Raw genomic sequence first — 22,189 nt, 5'->3', positions numbered from 1 at the left:
TAAACTAGTTCCAATAAGTAGAAACAAATTTAAACCAGTTTCTACCTATTATTTAATTAGTTCCAATCAATAAAAACAAGTTTCAAACAAATCTGAAATAGTTTTAACCAGTAATAAACTAGTTCCAATAAGTACAAACAAGTATAAAACAGTACTGGATCAGTTTTTGTCAATTTCGGTCCAGTATTAACAAAATTCAATCAGTATCAACAAGTTTCAGCAAGTCTTAAAGTAATTTTAACCAGTAATAAACTAGTTCCAACATGTTTAAATTAGTTTTAAAGAGTCCTAAATGAGATTCAACCAATACTAATATACAATTAAGCAGTTACAATCCGAACAAAGCAAATATAAACCAGTTTTAACCGGTAACGAACTAGTTTTAACTTGTAATGAACTAGTTCCAACATGTACAAACTAGTTTTAAACAGTTCTAAATGAGTTCCAATCAATACTGAGGCACAATTAACCAGCTACATTCCGTACAAAGCAGTTTAAAACCGAAATAGGCTATTTTTAATTATTACCGAACTAGTTTTAACCAGTAATGAACTAGTTCCAACATGTACAAACTAGTTTTAAACAGTTCTAAATGAGTTCCAAGCAATACTGAGGCACAATTCCGTACAAAGCAGTTTAAAACCGAAATAGGCTATTTTTAACTAGTATCGAGCTAGTTTTTAACCAGTAATGAACTAGTTCCAACATGTACAAACTAGTTTTAAACAGTTCTAAATGAGTTCCGACCAATATTGAGGCACAATTAACCAGCTGCATTCCGTACAAAGCAGTTTAAAAACCAAAATAGGCTATTTTTAACTAGTACCGAACTAGTTTTAACCAGTAATGAACTAGTTCCAACATGTACAAACTAGTTTTAAACAGTTATAAATGAGTTCCGACCAATATTGAGGCACAATTAACCAGCTACATTCCGTACAAAGCAGTTTAAAAACCAAAATAGGCTATTTTTTAACGTGTACCGAACTAGTTATAACCAGTAATTAACCAGTTCCAATCAGTACAAAACACATTTAACTTCAAAATTGAATAATAATATGTCTCCAAACGATAATTTTGAATTACTTAATATACAATAAAAATAAGAATTTAAAAAAATATAAAAAACAATGTTCATTCTTGTTGCAGGTGATCATATTGAGAGGAGCAAGGTCGTGGGCGACAGAGACGGTGTGATGAGCGGATACTTTGGCAGAAGCACCCTGTCCCCATTGCTGCACGACCCTAAATACCCACCAGCCATGCGAGAAAAAGACTCTAGCCCAAGAAAAATGCCCGGGCACATTAGTCCAAAACAAGCGAGCATATATCCATTGAGCGTTCGAATTTCGGACGTTGAAGAGTTGCCATACGACTTGAGCCATGGCCAAAGTCGAGCAAGTCCCACTCTTAATCAACAACCTCATATGAGTCCGGCAGCAAGGCCTCCATTACCCCATCAACATGAACTCGATTCCGAGCCATTGGATCTTCGTGTTGATCATAAAAAGGAGAGAATAAGAGACGAAAACCAAAATGAAGTTGAAGTGATGAACCAAAATAGCCTCGGCCTACCATATCATACTGTTCTTTTTCCCCAACATCATGCAGTTCATCCCTTGGTCCTTGAGGCCATGTACAGATCTCATCATCATACCACTCCTGATTTGCCCAAAATTCAAGTTCGTGCCCTACCAACAATGGTCCCCCTACCGCCAAATCGATTCTCCTCAGTCACTTCCGGTACATCTCAAGCACCCGCCAGAGCACCAAGTCCACCTCCGGCTCCACAGCAAAATACAACAACAACAACAAATCAACAGCCACCACAGCAAAGTTCTACCCTTCCTCCTTATACCATGGCCGTTACAACGGGTCTCAAACCAAAAGATCGATATTCCTGTAAATTTTGCGGCAAAGTTTTTCCAAGATCCGCCAATCTCACTAGACATCTCAGAACTCACACTGGCGAACAGCCGTACAAATGTAAATATTGCGAGCGTTCCTTCAGCATTTCAAGTAATTTGCAACGTCACGTGAGAAATATTCACAACAAGGAGAAACCCTTCAAGTGTCCCCTGTGCGAGAGGTGCTTTGGCCAACAAACAAATCTTGATCGTCATCTCAAGAAACACGACGCCGATGGACCAACGATACTTGATGAGGTTAGATCAAGGTATCATGGACAATTACCAAGAACTGATGACTCGTATTTTGAAGAAATAAGAAGTTTCATGGGTAAAATCACATCCCAACGACAAGGGATACCCTATTTTCCAAGTCTCCTAGGACCCACCGGTGAAGATTTTCGTAATGATAAACAATTACAAATGGAAGAGAAGAGAGGCGATTCCTCCTATTTTAGTGATAGGGACAATTTGAGTTCAAGGTCGAGCAGCAGCGCTAGTAGACCCGAGAGTGTTCACGAGGAGCAAAGGGAAACTACGTCACCACCTTTATCACCTGGGAACAATACTTGATCATCACACAAAACGGAATGAAGCTTAAAGAAATCTGTATTCGGTTAAACAATTGAATTCTGTTATTAATTTGACAAGATTCAATGCTGTATACATTATAGGCAAATTAATTGCCCTTGTGAAATTTGCCACTTTAAGTAAATTAGTTTCGATGAAATGGAATTCATCATGAAAATAAGTTGATAAATTAAAGCAATGGGTGATAATGAAAATTATGTAAATCAATTAAAGATTAAGGAAATTAATGTACAATTGGATATACAAAGAGTAAATTAATGGATATAGTGAAAATCATCATGTGTATAATGGAGTAAAGAAATGGATGAGCAATTAATTGGTGATATATAAAATTGGGTAATAAAAAATTGAAAACTGCTAATAATGAACTGATAATTGCTGTAAATTAATTTAATAAAGAAATTTCGTGTACATTAGAGATAGAAGATCATAAAATGCATCATCAATTAGAAAATAATAGAGATCTTTAGAAAAATGGATGATACAGAAAAGAATACAGATCTTTAGAAAAATGGATGATACAGAAAAGAATACAGATCTGGATGTGCAATTTTTGGATGATTAATGAATTCTAAAGAATCATCAATTAATGCATAGTAAAAATCAGCAATTAATGGAAACAGATTTTGAATCAATGGAAAGTAAAAATTTGAAAATTAAATCGAAAAATTGATGTGAATCATTAACTATATCAAATCAATAATAAATGAACAGCAATCAGCAAAATTGATAAGATCCGATTAAAAACAGATTACAAAATTGATGTAAAATTACTTTACATCAATATGGCTATATAAGAAAAAAACAAAAATCCATTTCTTTCAAATGATGTATCAAAGAAAAAAATGAAAAAAATCAGTATGTAAAGCAATTAATCGAACGATAAAGAAATTGATATCATTTAATGAACAAGAAATTTGTGTAAAAGTAATATATAAATGATATATTGATAAGAAGAATATTTGATGCAACGGATAATATTGGTTGTAATGCAATTAATTGATGATATAAAGCAACAACGATGAAGATGTTAAAATAAGTGAAGAAAATATAATTTTTTTTTTCTTTTTTTTTGGAGTGTGGAGAAGGGATTCCAAGACTAATCTGAGGTGCTCCAAGGCCGGAAGTTTGGTGAAAGGTGGTGCCAGAGATACCTTTTGAAGGCTGTACCTGTTTTTAGAGATGAAGAAAAGAGGAAGTGCGATAAATATATAGCAGTTTCTGCCAACTCTGAAAGCGAATTATTGTAGACATATTCGTTGACCGATTAGATTAGGTAGATGATAATCCTTTTCTTTTAATATTATATTTGAGCCGAGAGTGATGATAAAATCAAGCAGGAAGCTCCTCGTCTGATTCACTCACAATCAGAAAAATATTTTCCTTTTTTTTTTTTTATTAAACAAAATTTCTTGAGATGATTAAAATAATCATTTTTGGTCACACACTCAATACTTTTAGTTAACAATATATTTTTATTTCTTGAACTGAGAATATTTTTTCTATTTCTATTTAAAGTAAAAAATATTTTTAAGAACAAAATTTTTTTTTTTTTTTGTTAGTTACAAAAAATATTTTATTTGTTAAGCCAAAAATTATTGATAAAAAGAGAAATAATGGTCTATAATAATTTATAGAAAATTTATGTAAAATATTTTACAATTATTAGACTAACTAAACATTTTGTTCGATTAAAAATATATCGGTAGCAAATAAATACCTAAAAAAAAGGAATTATATATTAAAAAAATTCTCTAGTTCAAGGAAATAATTATTTATATTTGTTTTTTCTTTTAACTTTAATTTACAAAAAAATATTAAACTTTTAATTACAGTCAGAAAAGGAATTACATTTTAAATAAAAAAAAAAACAATTGTTCAAAATTTAAATTAAAAATTATTTTTTTTATCCAACTTTTAACACTCACTGCATTACAAAATTATTCTGCAATAAAAAAAAAAAAAAAACTAAAAAAAAATAACAATGAAATGGAGAAGGGAAAATTAAAACGAAAGAGATAAGAAAAAGTTATTCGTGCGATTTGAAATAGTTCTTTGAAACAAGAGAGACAAAACTATTCGTGGTATCCTCTCTGTCGTAATCGTCGAGTCTGCTTTTTTCGCGGTTTCGATATCGCTAGTCACCGCAATGAATAAAATAATACAAAACTAGTCGAGAGAGGGAAAATAACAAAAAAAGAAATGAGAACATAAAGAGGTGGTCAATTCGTTCCGGCAGGAAATATACAACTGTGTTGTCAATTTTACGACCTAGAAAGTGAATTTAAGAATCAACGAACAATCAACAATTCACTGGGCAATCAAGACTGCGGAAGAGACTATCGATAATTGATCGATTAGAAATCGTTCGGAAATTTAACGAAAGTTTTGACACTATACAAAAAAAAAAAAACAAAAAAGTGATATTTAAAATAGATGAACTTCCAATTTTTCGTCTCATTGTTTCCAGGGAAAGTGTGCGACTTAAAAGTTTACTAAAACAAAATTCTCTCAAAACACTTAAAATGCACAATTAATTCAATTATCGAGATTCTACTGTATTTTTCTCTCAAATGACTAATACTAATGTTTCTATTATTGAGATTCTATTTTTTAATTTCTGGCAAAAATTATTAATATCTGATCCCAATGCTGTCACCATTTCACCACATATATATGTTTCCATATTAAAAATCCCACTTAGTTTGCAATAAAAATTTTATTCTCTAATTAAAAATATTTTTTATTACCACATCTCGTTAAATCAATTTAAACATTAATTATTATCAGAATTAAAATTTCTTAAAATACAGCAATAACCGATTTATAATCCCTATGAATCATCAATATATATGTTTATATTCTCAATGAATTATTGTTGTATTTTTATTCTCAACATGAATTTTTCAGTATTTATAAATTTTTTTTAATTTCCCTTAATGAACGAAATATTTTTCATATCCTAATGAACATTGTGAATCGTGAATTTTGTTGGATTGCATTTTTATAGATGGGTGCGTGTACATTATTGAAAACATATTAGTAATTAGAGTTCGTAATGAAGTAAAAGAAAAAAAAAAGGATTAATAAATAAAAAAGAAGTTGAGGCTTTCGTTTTATCAGAACTTTCGCGTAATGAAGTACATATATATAAATTGAAAGAGAGGGAAAAAAAGAAAGAGAAAGAGAGAGAGGAAAAATGGGAAGCTAACGAGGTAAATTACAAAACTACTTTCCTCCATGAGACGTAACCCGGTATCCGAAAGAAGTAGTAATTTCGCAGATCTGATTGCCCCGATAAAAATTGGTTTTATCGAACGAGGAGAGCGCGTATATACACCCAGTGAATGGAAGATCGCGGCACTTGCATGTCGAGTTTACACATAGGACGAGTTTCCCGTTTACAAAAGAGAGGGGAAAAAAAAAAAAAAAAAAATGGTACCGGAACTCAAGTCAACTTCTTTGCAAAAAAAGAGAGGCGCGCAACGCAGAATCCAAAGCCGCATATTAAAACTCAACCGTGCGTTTCGTTTCCTCTCTCTTTCGCTCATTTCTCTACGATCGCTCGATAAATTCTCGCCTATATCGATACTGAAAGACGAACGATTTAATAATATAAACGTCTTCCGCTCCACGATACTAAGGAATTGATCTCACTTTCTAACGCCGGGGGGAAAGATGCTGGAAACTTTAGGCCAACAACTATGCTTGGCAATTTCCTTTAAAATATTTTCCTCTATTTCACTATACTTTTTTTTTCTCACATTTTTAAAACTATTTTTAAATTACCGAAAAAATTATTTGATAATCTTGAGTATTATTAAATAAATATTTATTTGAATCAAAATAAACTTTATTTACACTAATAATGAAAAAAAAAAAATTCTGCAATTAATGAATAAACTTTTCAGCAAAGATATTCAATTTTTTTTCAAATTCATTTCGTCGTTAATATAATCATTTCAATTAATCTTGCTTGATATGTATATATATATATATGAAGAGTTTCTTTTAAAATTTTTTTACGACTCTGTGTGTGACCTCACTAAAAATTAATAGTTACCAATGGATACTTTGTAATATATGCCTCCAACAATTTAATGGTCGAAATAACCATTTCATTAGCTGAAATGATCATTTGAAACAGTAGCGTAGAATCGTAAAGTGGTCATTCGAATGGCAGTAAAAAAATTATAAATGTATATCAATATAATACATTTAAAAAATTCAAATGATATAAATATTAATGTAGCATTCATAAAATATACGTTAAGTTGTTGTTTTTTTTTAAAAAAAAAGAATCTCGGTCATCTGCAACCTTTTATGTGCCACTAAAAATATTTCATTTCTGAACTTCGAGAAACATTTGATCAGAATATTCATATAGAGATAAGAGAAAAGAAGGTATATTTAAAATTTTTTAATGAATATTTACAATCGATTGGAAAAATATTGATAATTTCATATTTCAATAAAATCTTTATGCGATTTTGGTAAAAGAAATTAGTTAATTAAAAGAGTCTCTTTTTTTAAATTAATAATTATTAGAATTTAATTATTAATAATCGTATAATTTATTTACAATTACAGGTTTTATTTTCTTTAATAATTTTATTAATTTAAAATAATAAATAATTATGTTACATTGGATTAATCATAAATCACAAAATTTTTGAGAAAAAAATTCATTAAAATTCTAAAGAACCTAGTTTTTCAAGAAGAAAAAATTTCTTTAAAATACCCATAAAAATACGATTGAAAAACTATATGAACTATTTAAAAAAGAAAGAAAATTTTGCAGAACCTAGTTCATTAAAATAAGATAACTATTGAAAATTTAAAATTTCGGTAAAAAAACGATTTAAAACTATATGAACCATTTGAAGAAGAAATTCTGCAGAACCTAGTTCTTTAAAAGAAGAAAACTATTTCTGAAAAATCCCCTTAAAAATACGATTGAAAACCATATGAATCATTTAAAAAAGAAAGAAAGAAAATTTTGCAGAACCTAGTTCTTTAAAATAAGATAACTTTAAAATTCCGATAAAAATACGATTTAAAACTATATGAACCTTTTAAAGAAGAAATTCTGCAGAACCTAGTTCTTTAAAAAAAAACTATTTCTGAAAAATCCCCTTAAAAATACGATTGAAAACCATATGAATCATTTAAAAAAGAAAGAAAGAAAATTTTGCAGAACCTAGTTCTTTAAAAGAAAACTATTTCTAAAAAATCTATTTAAAAATACGATTGAAAACTATATGAATCATTTAAAAAAGAAAGAAAATTTTGCAGAACCTAGTTCATTAAAATAAGATAACTATTGAAAACTTTAAATTCCGGTAAAAAACGATTTAAAACTATATGAACCATTTGAAAAAGAAATTCTGCAGAACCTAGTTCTTTAAAAGAAGAAAACTATATCTAAAAAATCTATTTAAAAATACGATTGAAAACTATATGAATCATTTAAAAAAGAAAGAAAATTTTGCAGAACCTAGTTCATTAAAATAAGATAACTATTGAAAACTTTAAATTCCAGTAAAAACGATTTAAAACTATATGAACCATTTGAAGAAGAAATTCTGCAGAACCTAGTTCTTTAAAAGAAGAAAAAACTATTTCTGAAAAATCCCCTTAAAACTGTCTAAACAATTTGAAAAAGAAATAAAATTATGCGAAACCTAGTTCTTTAAAATTATACTATCTGAAAATTCGAATAAACGAGTGAAAACTATAATAAATAATTTGAAAAAAGAAAGAAATAAACTTGAATGAAAGTAAAATTGCAAAAACAAAAAAAAAATAGAAAATAAAGGAAAATACTTTCTCCGATTAGGAAATGAGAGAGAAAAAAAAAAGTGATTCGCGGAAGGATGATGCGGAAAAAGGATGGTGAGAACTAAATAGCGGAGAAAACGACAAATACAAATGTTAAGAAGAGAACAAGATAGTAGGAGAGTTGTGAAATTTAATGTGGTTCGTAAGGACGTGGGAGAAAAACGAGTCGGAGCTCCATGCAGCATCCACACAGCATAATCGTGAAGATCGATCGCATCGCGAAACATATAAACCGTCGCTCTGTGTATATATATATATATACAATATACTCGCGGGCTGCGGCGGCACGGCGTGGCTCCTTTATTGCGTTTCACTTTCGCGATGCGCCTGCCAAGCGCGCTCTGATCAGGGCGTGGCAAAAGTGTAACGCAAGAGACCGAGGCCATCGGAATCACCTGGGATACGATATTGCTGGGATGCTGTGAAACTCCAGGGTCTACTGCGAAATTCTCTCTCTCTCTCTCTCTCTCTCTCTCTCTCTCTCTCTTTCTCTCTCTCTTTCCACCACAATCATTGCTTACTCACGCTTGTTAGCCAAGTAAAACCGACTTAATTGAAGGGTTTGGGAAAAACATTTCTTTTCAACTCTCTCAATAGCTCTCATGAAAATCAATCACACGGCGCACAACTTTTTTTTACTGGACCTCACATATGCCAATCAATCTTCATTTTTATCGAAACTCATTCTTTTATCCTAATGAGATCTTTTTAAATATATGTCATTCTTTCGAATCGTATATTCTTTTTTTTCTCCTATTTATTTTAATCGAGATAATAGAATTTTATTAATTGAATAATAAATTTTACTGATTCAAACTATTTTATTGAACTGTTCTGTAAACATGATCATTTTTTATTAAACTTAAAAGAAAATTATTAATTATAATAAATTTAATAAACACTAAAATATACCAAACTGTTTAGTAATTTTTTAAAGTTCGCTGTACCAAACTGAAAATTAATTATAATGGATTATAGTAAAATTTACCTAACGAAAAGTACAAAAAATATTTCCAACTATCAAACAAGTTGCATTTAACTAAAAAAAAAAATAATTACACACTCTAAATCTGAATCAGTGAAATTTTAACTGATTTCAAATCAGTGGCCGATTTTTCTTTAATTCATCCAATTTCACTGACAATCAGTGGTTTTTACTGATTCTTAGTGAAATTCCACTGATGAATTAAAGAAAACTAGTCTACTGATTTACTCTCTAAATCTGAATTAGTAAAAATGTTTACTAATTTAAATTAGTGACTCACTTATTGCTTTAGAATTAGTTAAATTTTACTAATTATTAGTAAGTTACTAATAATTAGTAAAATTTTACTAATTCAGAAGAAAAAAGTAGTCACTAATTCAAAATAGTAAAATTTTACTAATTCAGAAGCAAAAAGTGAGTCACTGATTCAAATTAGTAAACATTTTTACTAATTCAGATTTAGAGAGTAAAATCAGTGAAATTTTCACTGATTCAGATTTAGAGTTTAGTAATTTTTTTTTTAAGGTATTAAATTTCTATAAAAATTGTAAAAATCGGACATTAGAGAAAAATCCCTTAAAATCATTCAAATCATAATTTTCAATCTCTCCTATATACGTTAATTAACGACACGATTGCGTTATAAAATTCATGGGAAAGTAATGAGATAACTTTAAAAGGGGTTTTTTTTTTTCTTTCTTTCTTTCTTTCTTTTTGCATCAATTGATGAAACAAAATGAGGCACAATTGTAGAGTTTCTCTGATTGGAGGTTGATTGGAATTGAATCGAGTATGTATTTCTTTCGGCAATGAAGGTTTATTTTCGAGCAGCATCGTAAAGAGTTGTGCGATCTTACTACGCCCTGATCAAGAAGTCTCGTCGCGAAAGTAGAACGCCATAAAAGAACCGACACGCGGGAGAGCAGCAGCGCTCTTATATATACTTATATATATATATATATATATATATATTGTATATCACGATTGATCTTCGCGATTATGTTCACGTGTTTGAAATTGTTACTTTTTCTCCCACGCCATCCTCGTCCACACCTGATGACAACGTGCTAAACCCTTATTTTTAGAGCCTTCACCTTATGTAAATTATATAAATCCCCCTTTTTAAAACTTTCAACAATCCAACTAGAAAAATATATTTTTTTTTTTAATACTTTTTAAAATTTTTACTGATTTAAACTAAAATATAACAAACTGTTCAGTAATTTTTACAAGTTCAATGTAAAATTTTATCAAAGTTAAAATAAATTATAGTAAATTTAACCCAACGAATATAGTAAATTATTCAATTAAATTTTCAAACACGTAACTGAAAAGTAAACTATATTGATTTAAACAATTTACCGAACTATGTAGTAATTCTTACAAATTCAACACAGAAAATTAAAAGGCATTTAAATAAGCTGCAACGCTTATTATTTTAATCTAATTTTGGTATTAAAATAAGCAAAATTGGATTAAAATAATAAGCGTTGCAGCTTATTTTAATACCTTATAATTTTCTGTGAATGTGAAATTTTACCAAACCAGTTATGTTATATTTAAAACAATAACTTAATAAATGCGAAAATTTAGAAACATTTAAAATAATAAATCATATTGAAAAATCCTTTTCTGACTATAACAAACAAATTTTTTGAAAAATATATTTTTTATAAGAAAGTTTTCGAAAGTTTCAATATAATTTATTTTAAAAAAAAAATAAAGTTGATTTCTTTGATGTCAATCAAAAAAAAAAAAAAAAAAAAAAAACGTTTGAGTATGATCAGGAAACTAGTTCAAGGTATACATTTTCTGTCATATAGTTGTGTGACAATTTCACAGAGGCAACTATTTAGAAACGAAATCACGTTCCATCAGACGATGAACATTCCTAATTCGGCGAAAAATTTTTGTCTCTTCGTTCTAGATTCTGTTGCTCACGATTTCTGATTTTGACGCGTTTATATATATATATATATATATATATATAAATACCTACAAAGTGATAGATCTCAAATAAATATTGTGCCTCTCGTCAAAAAAAAAAGGGATCAATGTTATAGAAAAGAAATTTTAAAAACTTCAAAAAAAAATTAATGTTTTTATAGAAAAAACAGAGATTTCAAAAATATCTTTTTTTGACGCAATATATTGTACCGATAGAAAAGGAATGATCTAGAAAAAAAAAACATTTTAAAAATTGTCATCTTTTTTCTAAAAAGAAAATTCCATTCTTAAATCAGGTACACAACTGACGTTACCTGTACGTGTAATAATTAATAAGTAATTAATAAGTCATGAAAAAAAAAAAACGAACTGTATACATTTTTTCTCTGAGTCTTTGTATATAGAAGAATAATTTTTATAATAATAATTATAATAATAATAACAATAATAATTATTATAATGATAATAAAAATGATAATAAGAATAATAATAATATAATAATAATAGTAATAATAATAATAAAATAATAATAAGAACAATAAGAACAATAATAATAGTAATAATAATAATATATACATATATATAAATTATATATAATTATAAATATATACATATATATATGTGTATACGCGCGTATATTAAACAGAAAAAATTCAAGATTATAATATATATTATACGTTCTTATACGAAATTAGATTTCGTATGGAGGCTCAATTTAGATAGTTAATTTAATTATGAAATAATTGTGGATTATTTTTAGCCAAAAGGCGTGATTTAACGATTCATTATTTTTTATAATAATAATTCATCAGGGGTGCAAAAAATTTTTAAGAAATATTTTAAAATTTTTAATGTGAAAATTAAATAAAAAATTCAGAGAAAAATTTCCTTTTTTTTTGTGTAATAAAAAACAAAATAGAAAAAATGTACTTTTTTTTGCAAAACAATTTTAAATTATAGTAATATTTTTACCCCCTTAGGAACATAATTATACTTTTATCTATACTCAACATATTTTCCACTCTAACTATTATAAGTTTTCCTATTTTTCCCCCCATTTAAAAAAAAAAACATATTTTACATGATTTTTTGGTTAAGGTCTCACCGATATAAATTTAATTTCTAAAAATTAGAAAATTAATTATAGATAAATTTGAACCGAATTTTCATTTTATCATACAATTTCGCCCAAAATATTATGCGATCAAAAAAAAAATTATATTTTAATAAAAAAAATTTGTTATTTGTTATAAATTGTTTATTAAAAAATGTTATAATAAAAAATATTTCAAGAGTCTAAAGTAAATATTGTTGTAAAAAAAAGAGATTAGAAAGATTTTTATAATTATAAGAAAAAATTTTATAAACAAAAAAAAAATTTATCTCGAATAGCTGACAATTTTTTATTACCTGAAAATTTAACTAGAAATTAAAAGTGAAACAAAACTTTTGTAATTTTGATAAAATCATGTGAAAAAAAAATTAATATGAAACAATGTAAATTAATTATTTCAAAATAAATTAAATAATTGTAAAATAAGAGAAAGTGGAAATAATAAAAATTTATAGATTGTTAAAATAATTTGAAAAATAATAATAATAATTAAATTATAATTGTTCAAATTAAATTTTTTTTGCAAAATAACAGGAAAAAAAATAATTATTACAATTGAAGTAGAAAGAAATTTAGTTAAAAGTATTTTAAAATGAATTAATTGAAATTTTATCTAATTGAAAAAAAATTTTAGCTATTCTAGAAAAATTTTTAAGAAGTGTGTATAAAAAAAAAAAAATGTTATTAAGTCAACGCTTGGCGTGCATTGTGCGTGCATATATACTAAAACATTGTATAGAAAATTTTTATATTTAGTACGAATGTGATGTCACCAAGGTTACCGATTTATACGTACCTAATTTTAGAGCAATTTTGAGCGCTTTTAAGTCTTTATGAACAATCGCTCGTTACCTTAGAAAAATGTTTATATCTACTCTTAAGTATAAGGTCACAAGTTTTAAGCTCTTTATCGATTTTTTTTTGCAAATTTCCTATTTTTCCCAAAAAAAAAAATAATTACTTATTCAAAAATCATTATTTTCATTAATATAATGTTCAATTAATAAATATCTACCGAAAATAATTAACTATATAAATAAAACAAATTGTCTATCAATAAAAATTTGACAAACAATTTGTTTTCTAATAAAAAAAAAAAAAAATTGCTCATCAATAAATAATTGCTGATCAATAAACAATTATTTTTCAATTTAAAAATTATTAACATAATTTTCATTTAAAAAAAAATTTCGAAATGAAAAAACGAATTTCTAAACAATTAATTAAAACAAATAATATAATTGAAATAGAAAACAATAAAGAGTGAAAATAATGATTTCATAAGAAATTCAATGATTCTATTACACATCTACTGAATTTAATAGTTTTCCAATTGTAATATGAAAATTAGGAAATTTTTTTGCGAAAGTATATATATATATATATTTCAAGAATCGAGTAGAGGCCACGAGGAACGAAATAATTTATATAATAATAATAATAATAATAATAATCTGTGAAAAAAAATGTGAATCGCCCGAGTCATGAATTCTCCAATTTATATTTATACTAGGAGTTTACATAATTTTATAGTCCTATAAATCGTGCGATTTATCACTCGATATCAAATATGTAAGCAATGTAACTGTTTTCCTCCAATCACCATTTTCATATCACTACTGAAGAGATATTTTTTTTTTATATTATACATATATATATATATATATGTGCCTGGATCGCATATAGCGAGATAATTTTTTTTTTTCAATTTAGAAAAGTAAATATCTATATACGTATATTATATATATATATATATATATATTGAAATGTGAAAGAAAATTTTGATATTCGTGCGTCGAGAAATCGTGAAACATTGTATAAATTATCGCGAACCATATCACGATCCTTCATCGCTTATGTACCTTCTCTATATCATTGTAGCTGCCTATAGTTACATCTTGTATAGCATATATTAAAGGTGATTGTATATATGTCGATATGTATTATTCCAGAACAAAAAATACATGAAAGTCTACGTTTTAATGTGCTTCTTTTCATTACCGTTTTTTTTACCCCCCCCCCAAAAAAAAAACCTCCCACTACTTAACTTTTCCTCAATTATATTAACCATACTTTTATTTTTTCACTTAGAACAAATCCATTCTACAATAATTATAATTAACAAAAAAAAAAATATATTAAATAAAAAATAATTACTGATAAATAAATAAATAAAAAAATATTTAACAGAAAATTACTTAAATACCGTAAATTTCAAAAACAAAAATAATTAAAATTAAATAATTAATAAATAATTGTCTATTAAGGGAGAAAAGAGAAATATTTCTTTACTCTCTAAATCTGAATTAGTAAAAATGTTTACTAATTTAAATTAGTGACTCACTTTTTGCTTTAGAATTAGTTAAATTTTACTAATTGTTAGTAAAAGTTACTAATTGTTAGTAAACGTTACTCATAATTAGTAAAATTTTACTAATTGAGAAGCAAAAAGCGAGTCACTAATTCAAATTAGTAAACTTTTTTACTAATTCAGATTTAGAGAGTACATAAAATGGCGCAAAAAAAAAAAAAAACAATAAAAGCAAAATAAAAGATGATTTAATAAAATGACGAAAGAAGTTCGACTTTCTCTAAAAAGAAAAAAAAAAAACATTATAATGTATTGTACCGAAATATTTCGTAAAAAAAAATGATATCGCATGTTTTCATTGTTTCGTTCCGTGACTGCAAGAGAGACTTCTGGACCGAGGTCAGTGAGGTTAGAAAAAAAAAAAAAAAAAAAGTGGTCTCTTTTATATTTAATATATTTCCTCAAAAAATTAAAGTTCCTCAGCGAGGACAATTAATGTGGGAAAAAGTTGTCCACCAGGGTCATAGGTGTCTGAGAACCGGAACGGTTGGACGAGCTGACGACGTGACCGAGTAGACAAATCGTGAGTAAAGATACAGGACGATTTTGACGATCTCCAGTTCACGAGGATGCCACTGTCACCGAGCTCGTCTTTCTAGTTTTATCTTTTGTTTTATTATATATATATATACAGAGTTCCTTTTCGCACAGACAAGAGACCCTCCTTGAAGGAAGTAGGTCTCAGTTCCCTCAATTACACTTAAGAACTGCAGTTTTTTTTATCCTTCATTATTTTTTTTTATTACTGTCATTTTTTAAAAATAATTTTTCGTATTTTTTTTTTTTTTTTGAATTTTTGCCACTTTTTTGCACTTTAAAATTGTTAATTGGGATCTTTTCTACTAGTAGATAGCACGTAAGCTTGCAGCAACCTTGCGGCAACCTTGCCGCGCAATATTCCCAACCTTGCACGGCAAACTTGCCGCAAGCTTCAAATGTTCCACCTGTCCCAAGCTTGCATGGTAAACTTATCGAAAAATTGTAGTGTAAGGTTACTGCAAGATTGCACAGTAAGATTATCGCAAGATTGCTCGGTAAGCTTAATGCAAGGTTGGTGCAAGGTTGCCTAATAACTTTGCTTTGAACCTAAAAATTTTTTTTTATATTTCGTCTAATTTATATAATTTTATTATTAAATTTTAGTACATAAATTGGACGAAACATAAAAAATGTTTTTTAGGTTTAAAGCAAGGTTATTTGTCAACCTTACACCAATCTTGCTACAAGCTTACAGAGCAATCTTGCGATGATCTTATTGTGGAATCTTGCAGTAACCTTACACTGCAATCTTTCGGTAAGCTTACCATATGTAAGCTTGGGTCAGATGGAACATTTGAAACTTGCGGCAAGTTTACCGTGCAAGGTTGGCAATATTGCGCGACAAGCTTGCGGCAAGTTTACCGTGCAAGCTTTCCGCAAGGTTGCTGCAAGCTTACGTGCTATTTGATATAAACGAAACAAAAACGCAATAAAAAAAACCCCCAAAGTCAATTTAATTTCATGAGAAGAAAATTGTACAAACCAATTTTTTTTGACCAACATTTTTATCGATGTCTACATTTAAAAATCAATCATGCCCATTGATGGCGAACAGAAAATGATAATAATTTGTTTTTCGAATTTGGAATTTAGTAAAAAAAAAAAAAATTCAGAAAGATATGTGATGAATGCATGTTCCGGACGTGGAACAGGTTTTCTAATACTGCTTCGAGGCATGTCAAATGTAATTTCTGTCACGTTTCAAATATATAAAATATATATATATGTATATGTATAACCAATGTATTCATAGTGTTGACATTTTACAACTGTGATTTAGTTATTCAAATATGAACATTTACTGCTCCTAATTAAGAAACTTCTAAAATTTATTGCTTCAGCTTTGAAGCCTTTCTGATTTGATTATATATATATATATATATATATATAACTATTGCACTTGAAACAGTTCCACTAGGCGAAAGTTTATATTTCAATTCAACTCCTCCAGATTTTTATTTTAAATAAGTGAAATTGATTATTATTATATAGTAAATTAGTTAGAATTATCGTTATTTGAATTTTTGAAGTTTAAAAATATTGAAACATTCACCAAAATCAGAAAATTCAAATCACGATAACTCAGAGTAAAATAAAGATATTTTAAATTTTCAAAATAAATTTTAAAGGGTATGACTTTCAGATGCTGTAACAACGATTTTTGAAAAAAAAATTATTTACATGACCCTATGTTTAAAAACGACTTTTTTTGGACTTTCAGATTAGAACATCTCAATTCTAAGAGATCAGATTCAGATTCAAAAAAATCTGAAATAAAATCTGTAGTTTTTGAAAATCAAAATTTTTTCGACCTGTGTAATTCTGTGAAATAAAAATTCTAACAAATTAATTTTAGAGCCTACTAATACGTTCCATTGTTCCTAATAAATCTTTAAATGAATTTTTAACAGACAATTTTTGGATTGTTTTTACTTTAATAAAAGAAAGCGTGACTTGAATCAAGATTACTCCCCTTTATTTCTGAATTAAATAACACAAGAACATGAAACAGCAAATGTCTCTTATATGCTCTTCAGGATGGATATTGTCGTTGAATTTTTATCTGGCGAACAGAGTCTTTCTGCATCTGGGTCAAAGTCACGTCCTCAGAAGGGGACAGGAAAACACTTAACCAACGACTTATATCCTCCGTTACTTTATTCCCTGCGATCACCTTCAACCAATCTCCAAGTTTGGATGAGATGAGCAACTCTTTATTTATGGTTATATCTGCCATACAATGGAGGCAAAGGGAGAGAGAACAAAAAAAAAAAAAAAAAAGAAGTTGCACCCACTTGTTTATTTTCAACATATTATATTTAAGCTCTCAATCTTTTCATGACTTAAGAGGAAACGTTTAAATTTCGTCACTTTCCAATTAAATCATTTTCAATTACCTCTCATTTCATTTGAATCGCATTTTTGATAAATAAAAATAAAATTCAATAAGAGGAAGAAGAAATTAATTTAAATAAATAAAACTTTTAAATTGATTTTTTAGACAACAAAACATTTTAATTGACAAAAAAATTTTTTGACTCTCAAGTGGTTAAAAAAAATTTTTTTTTTCTAATTTTTTATTCAAAGGAAGGTCACAATTTGTGAAATAAGAAAATAGTTTTCCGGAAGAATCACAGAAGCATGAAAAGAGAGAGAGAGAGAGAGAGGGAACGTATAGGAATAAAGAAACTTGGCGCATTAAATCACGACCTTCTCAGGACGTATTTGCCTACGGTAATCAGGGCTGAATAAAAAAAAAAAAAAAAAAAGAAGCTGTAAGCCTTGATCGTACACTAATTAAGTCGCTACGCTTCTGATGCAGACGATCATAAATAAGAGTATCATCGAATCTCGTTAAGATCAACTCCGATTTATTTTCCTGGTTCAACACAACACGCCCAACGTGTCGTCATTAATCTTCTTTAAGCATTTAAATACTATGATTTTTCTATACGAGTTGCTATATACAAAAATCATATGATTTACAGTGTTTCAAAGGAAAAAAAAAAAAAAAAAAGTCAATCGCTATTTAAAATTATCCGAGTCGTATTACAATTATGTACATCATAAACAAATATTTAATCATTATTATTTACTATTTAAACATACTAGTGTACAAAAAAAAAAGTTCTCAAAATATTAATTTTTAACATTATTAAAAGATAATAATTTAAATAATAATTCATTTATTATTATTATTATTATAATTATTATTTAATATCCATAACATTCATTTATTTTCACAGAAAATTAAAAGGCATTAAAATAAGCTGCAACGCTTCTTATTTTAATCCAATTTTGCTTATTTTAATCCATTTTGGTATTAAAATAAGTAAAATTGGATTAAAATAAGAAGCGTTGCAGCTTATTTTAATGCCTTTTAATTTTCTGTGTTAAAACCGAAAAAAATTCTGAAATTTAAAATATATACTTTTTTTTTTTAAATATTCGCGAAAATTAGAACGATTTTAGTTTTATAAATATAATTTTCAAAACATTTAACCCCTTTTATCGAAAGATGAAAGTGGAGTAAAAGTAAATTAATTAATAGAAATTAATTTTAAATAGCGATAGTAATGAAACCTATAATTTACAATTACGGGACTATAACGACAATGTAATAACACAATAATAGTAGGGTAATGATTCGATTTAATGATATAATGATGATATAATTATTACAGATTATTAAGAAGATAAAATTTTCTTTTATAAAGAATTTACTATATAACTAAAGGATTTATCATTTTTTATTGTTTTTTCATTACCCAAACCAATTCAAAAAAAAATATTCCAATTTTAAATTATTAATTTATTTTATATATTTATATTTAAAGTTTGTAATTGAAAATTTGATTTAGTTTTAAGATTATAAAACAGATTTTTTTTTTTTTCTTAAAATTTTCATATATTCCACGAGACAATAAATATTTATTTTTTCCAAGAATTAATTGTTTTTTCCATTGAAGATTATTGTCTATATTGCAATTGAAAGAAATTAAAATTCACAGGAAAACTGGAGTAAAAAAAAAAAAGATGATGATGATGATGATGATAATAATAATAATCATTTTTTAGAGTCAACCCTGAAGACACCTTGAAAGTAAAGGCAAATTGGAACGATTGTAAATCTGACCTTGACAACGATGACAACAGAACTGGCTCATCACGCACTACCTTAACTATCAGTGAATCACTTAAATGACAATAAGTACGCAGGATGTTCTCCCGAGAGGAAAGAACCTCTTTAAATAGAGACTTTTTCGTATCAACTATATGTATACATAATCGAAACCAGTTTCATCTACAATTATAAATGCATATTTGATTATTCAGATTGAAATAATAATTCACACGATTCCCTTTTTTTTTAATATAAAATTATGATTTTTTTTTTTTTTAGAAGCGCAAAAGTATAGAATTTCTAAACAAGATTAGAGAAAATAAAAAATTATTAATTAATTATTAAACTGAAAAAAAATTTATTTGATTCCAATACTCGATTACTTGACTGTTATCAAATAAATATTTATTTGAACCAAATAAATATTTATTTGAACCAAATAATTTTTATTTGAATTAAACAAACTGTATTTGAACCAATAATTTCTGTATTTGAAATAAATACCATTTAATTGACTCAAATAATAATTATTTGATACAGATACATATTTATTTGATAATAATCGAGTATTTGAATCAAATAAATTTTTTTCAGTTTATTACTATTATTATTACTATTATTATTATTATTATTATTATTATTATTTTTTTTTTTTATTTTTTTTTTTTAAACAAATAGAAAATTTGGTTATAAGCAATTCTATTTAAAATTCTATTTCCGAAATTATATATCTCATATTAAATTAATTTGCAATCAAGATTATTAGGCTTAAATACTTAAAATTATAAAAATTAAAATTAATTATTACCAAACAAATAATGAAATTTACCTTAGCTGACAGTAGAAAACGCCCGATAGGATTCCTTCCTATTGAAGCACTTTACACACGAAAATAAAATATTTGAATCAATTTTTAAATTATTTAAATAAATATAAATTCAATTCAATTCTAAAAAATTAAAATCAATTTCACAATGTATCAAACAAAATTGCCTGTTTATATGAGATAAATAAAAATATTAATCACCTAAAATTGATATTTTTTGAAATTTTTGATATTTAAAAAAAATTAATTAATTAAAAAATTTTATTTTTTTATTAATTAAAAAAAATTATTTAATTGACGTTTACAAAATTAAAATATTATTAATAAAATTCGGTGAAAAAAATTCTGATTCAAATATTTTTCCTACTCGCGCACTGATTTTAAATTTTACGTTAAAAATTCACTATATTTAGGTTAATCAAATTTTTTTAAAAAATAATACAATTTATCTTTTTAAAAAAAAAAAAAAGCACTGACTCTAAACTTCAATGGTGGTGGTTTTTACTCTTCCTTTTAGAGGCACTACAAAAGAAAAAAAATTGAAAGAATTAAAAAAAAATTCTATCAAATAAAATTTAATTATAATATATAAGTTTTTTTTTTTATTTAGATAAATTCTAAATTTAAATTATTTACATAATTAATTAAATCAAATTTATAATTAAATCTATATTAAAATTATTAAACATATTCTCAACATAAATTAAAAACCGAGGAATAAATTTTAATTTAATTAATATTATTTAAATTTATTTAATAATTTCTTAATATTATTTTAAAATAATTTAATAATTTCTTAATATTATTTTAAATTAATTTAATAATTTCTTAATATTTTAGAAAAAAAATGATATTTTAGTGTGTAACAATAAATAATAAAAATTATTTTATTTTATTTAACATTCTATAAATATCTAATCATTTTGAAAGATTTGTTAAAATTCTATTTGACACAAAAATCTAACCTAGAATTTATTAATGTAATAAACTTTTTTTTTTTATCAAAAATATAAAATTATAGCAATTACGATTTAACTATATAAAAAACGATATTATATATATATCAAAAGTTGTAAAAGGCAGAAAAACATTTCTAATAATTAAAAATAATAGAAAATACATATTTCGCTTACCATAAATGTGAATTATCTCCTATTGTTTTCTATGAGATCCCGACTTCAGGCAATATTTAATCCTCGGAGATCCCTTTTTTAGGTTACGATCGAAATTCGAAAATATCGAACGTAACCTTACAAAAAGACCGAGTTCTAAATAGCCAAAGTTTCTTCATGGATATTCAATTAAATGTGCCAATTATCCAAGTGGAAAGCTGCGAAAATAAAAATTATGATTTATAGACAAACGACGCCATTTTGGCGAAAAAAAAACATTATAACACTTCTACTTCGTTGATTTTAATTAAACAAATCAATGCATAAAAATAACCTTAAATATTTAATATTTACACAAAAGTTGGGAAATATTTTCTAAAAACAAAAAACTTTCAATAATTTCACGAGAATTTGTCAATTTTTGCCAACTGTGCATGTGCAACAATAAACAAGGGGTGATTCACACATTTCACAATTAAGGGCTATTTTTTTGTCAAAATTATTATAATATACAATGTTTCTCAACTAAAATAACTGTCAGGATATAAAAATTAGTCAAATAGTAAAAATAATTTACCTTTTTCGATGGAAAAATGAGGAGAACGGGAAGAAACCGCCACAATGTGAAAATTTTTCAACGACAATGAACTAAGGGACGGCGATATGCTCTGATTGGTTGAAAACCTTAAGGCGAAATAGAAGATGATGTCTCATTGGCGGACAAATTTTTATTGTCCACTTCCGTTTGCGCGGAAAAATTGGACATTTTTTATAATTTGCGCAGGTTATTTGAAATTTGTGCCAACTTTAAGAAAATAAATATATCAAAACT

The 22,189-nt window shown here is 26.7% G+C and overlaps 1 protein-coding gene across 2 annotated transcripts in view; it reads left to right on the top strand.

Annotated features, from left to right (window-relative positions):
- Positions 1-4,084, top strand: part of LOC127280178 (transcription factor hamlet-like) — an 80,572-nt gene extending 76,488 nt beyond the window's left edge. For both annotated transcript variants that reach the window (XM_051303059.1, XM_051303058.1), the window contains exon 2: positions 1,150-4,084. In XM_051303059.1, the coding sequence (XP_051159016.1) occupies positions 1,197-2,480 (1,284 nt within the window). In that variant the 5' untranslated portion in view covers positions 1,150-1,196 and the 3' untranslated portion in view covers positions 2,481-4,084. The remainder of the gene's footprint in view (positions 1-1,149) is intronic.
- The last annotated feature ends 18,105 nt before the right edge of the window (positions 4,085-22,189 follow it).

Source organism: Leptopilina boulardi, unplaced genomic scaffold (assembly GCF_019393585.1).
Source record: "Leptopilina boulardi isolate dan_hultmark-lab unplaced genomic scaffold, ZJU_Lbou_2.1 LbouV2_229, whole genome shotgun sequence".
NCBI classification, from domain to species: domain Eukaryota; kingdom Metazoa; phylum Arthropoda; class Insecta; order Hymenoptera; family Figitidae; genus Leptopilina; species Leptopilina boulardi.
The sequence above is the reverse complement of the archived record's forward strand: the minus strand, read 5'-3'. Positions and strand labels throughout refer to the sequence as shown.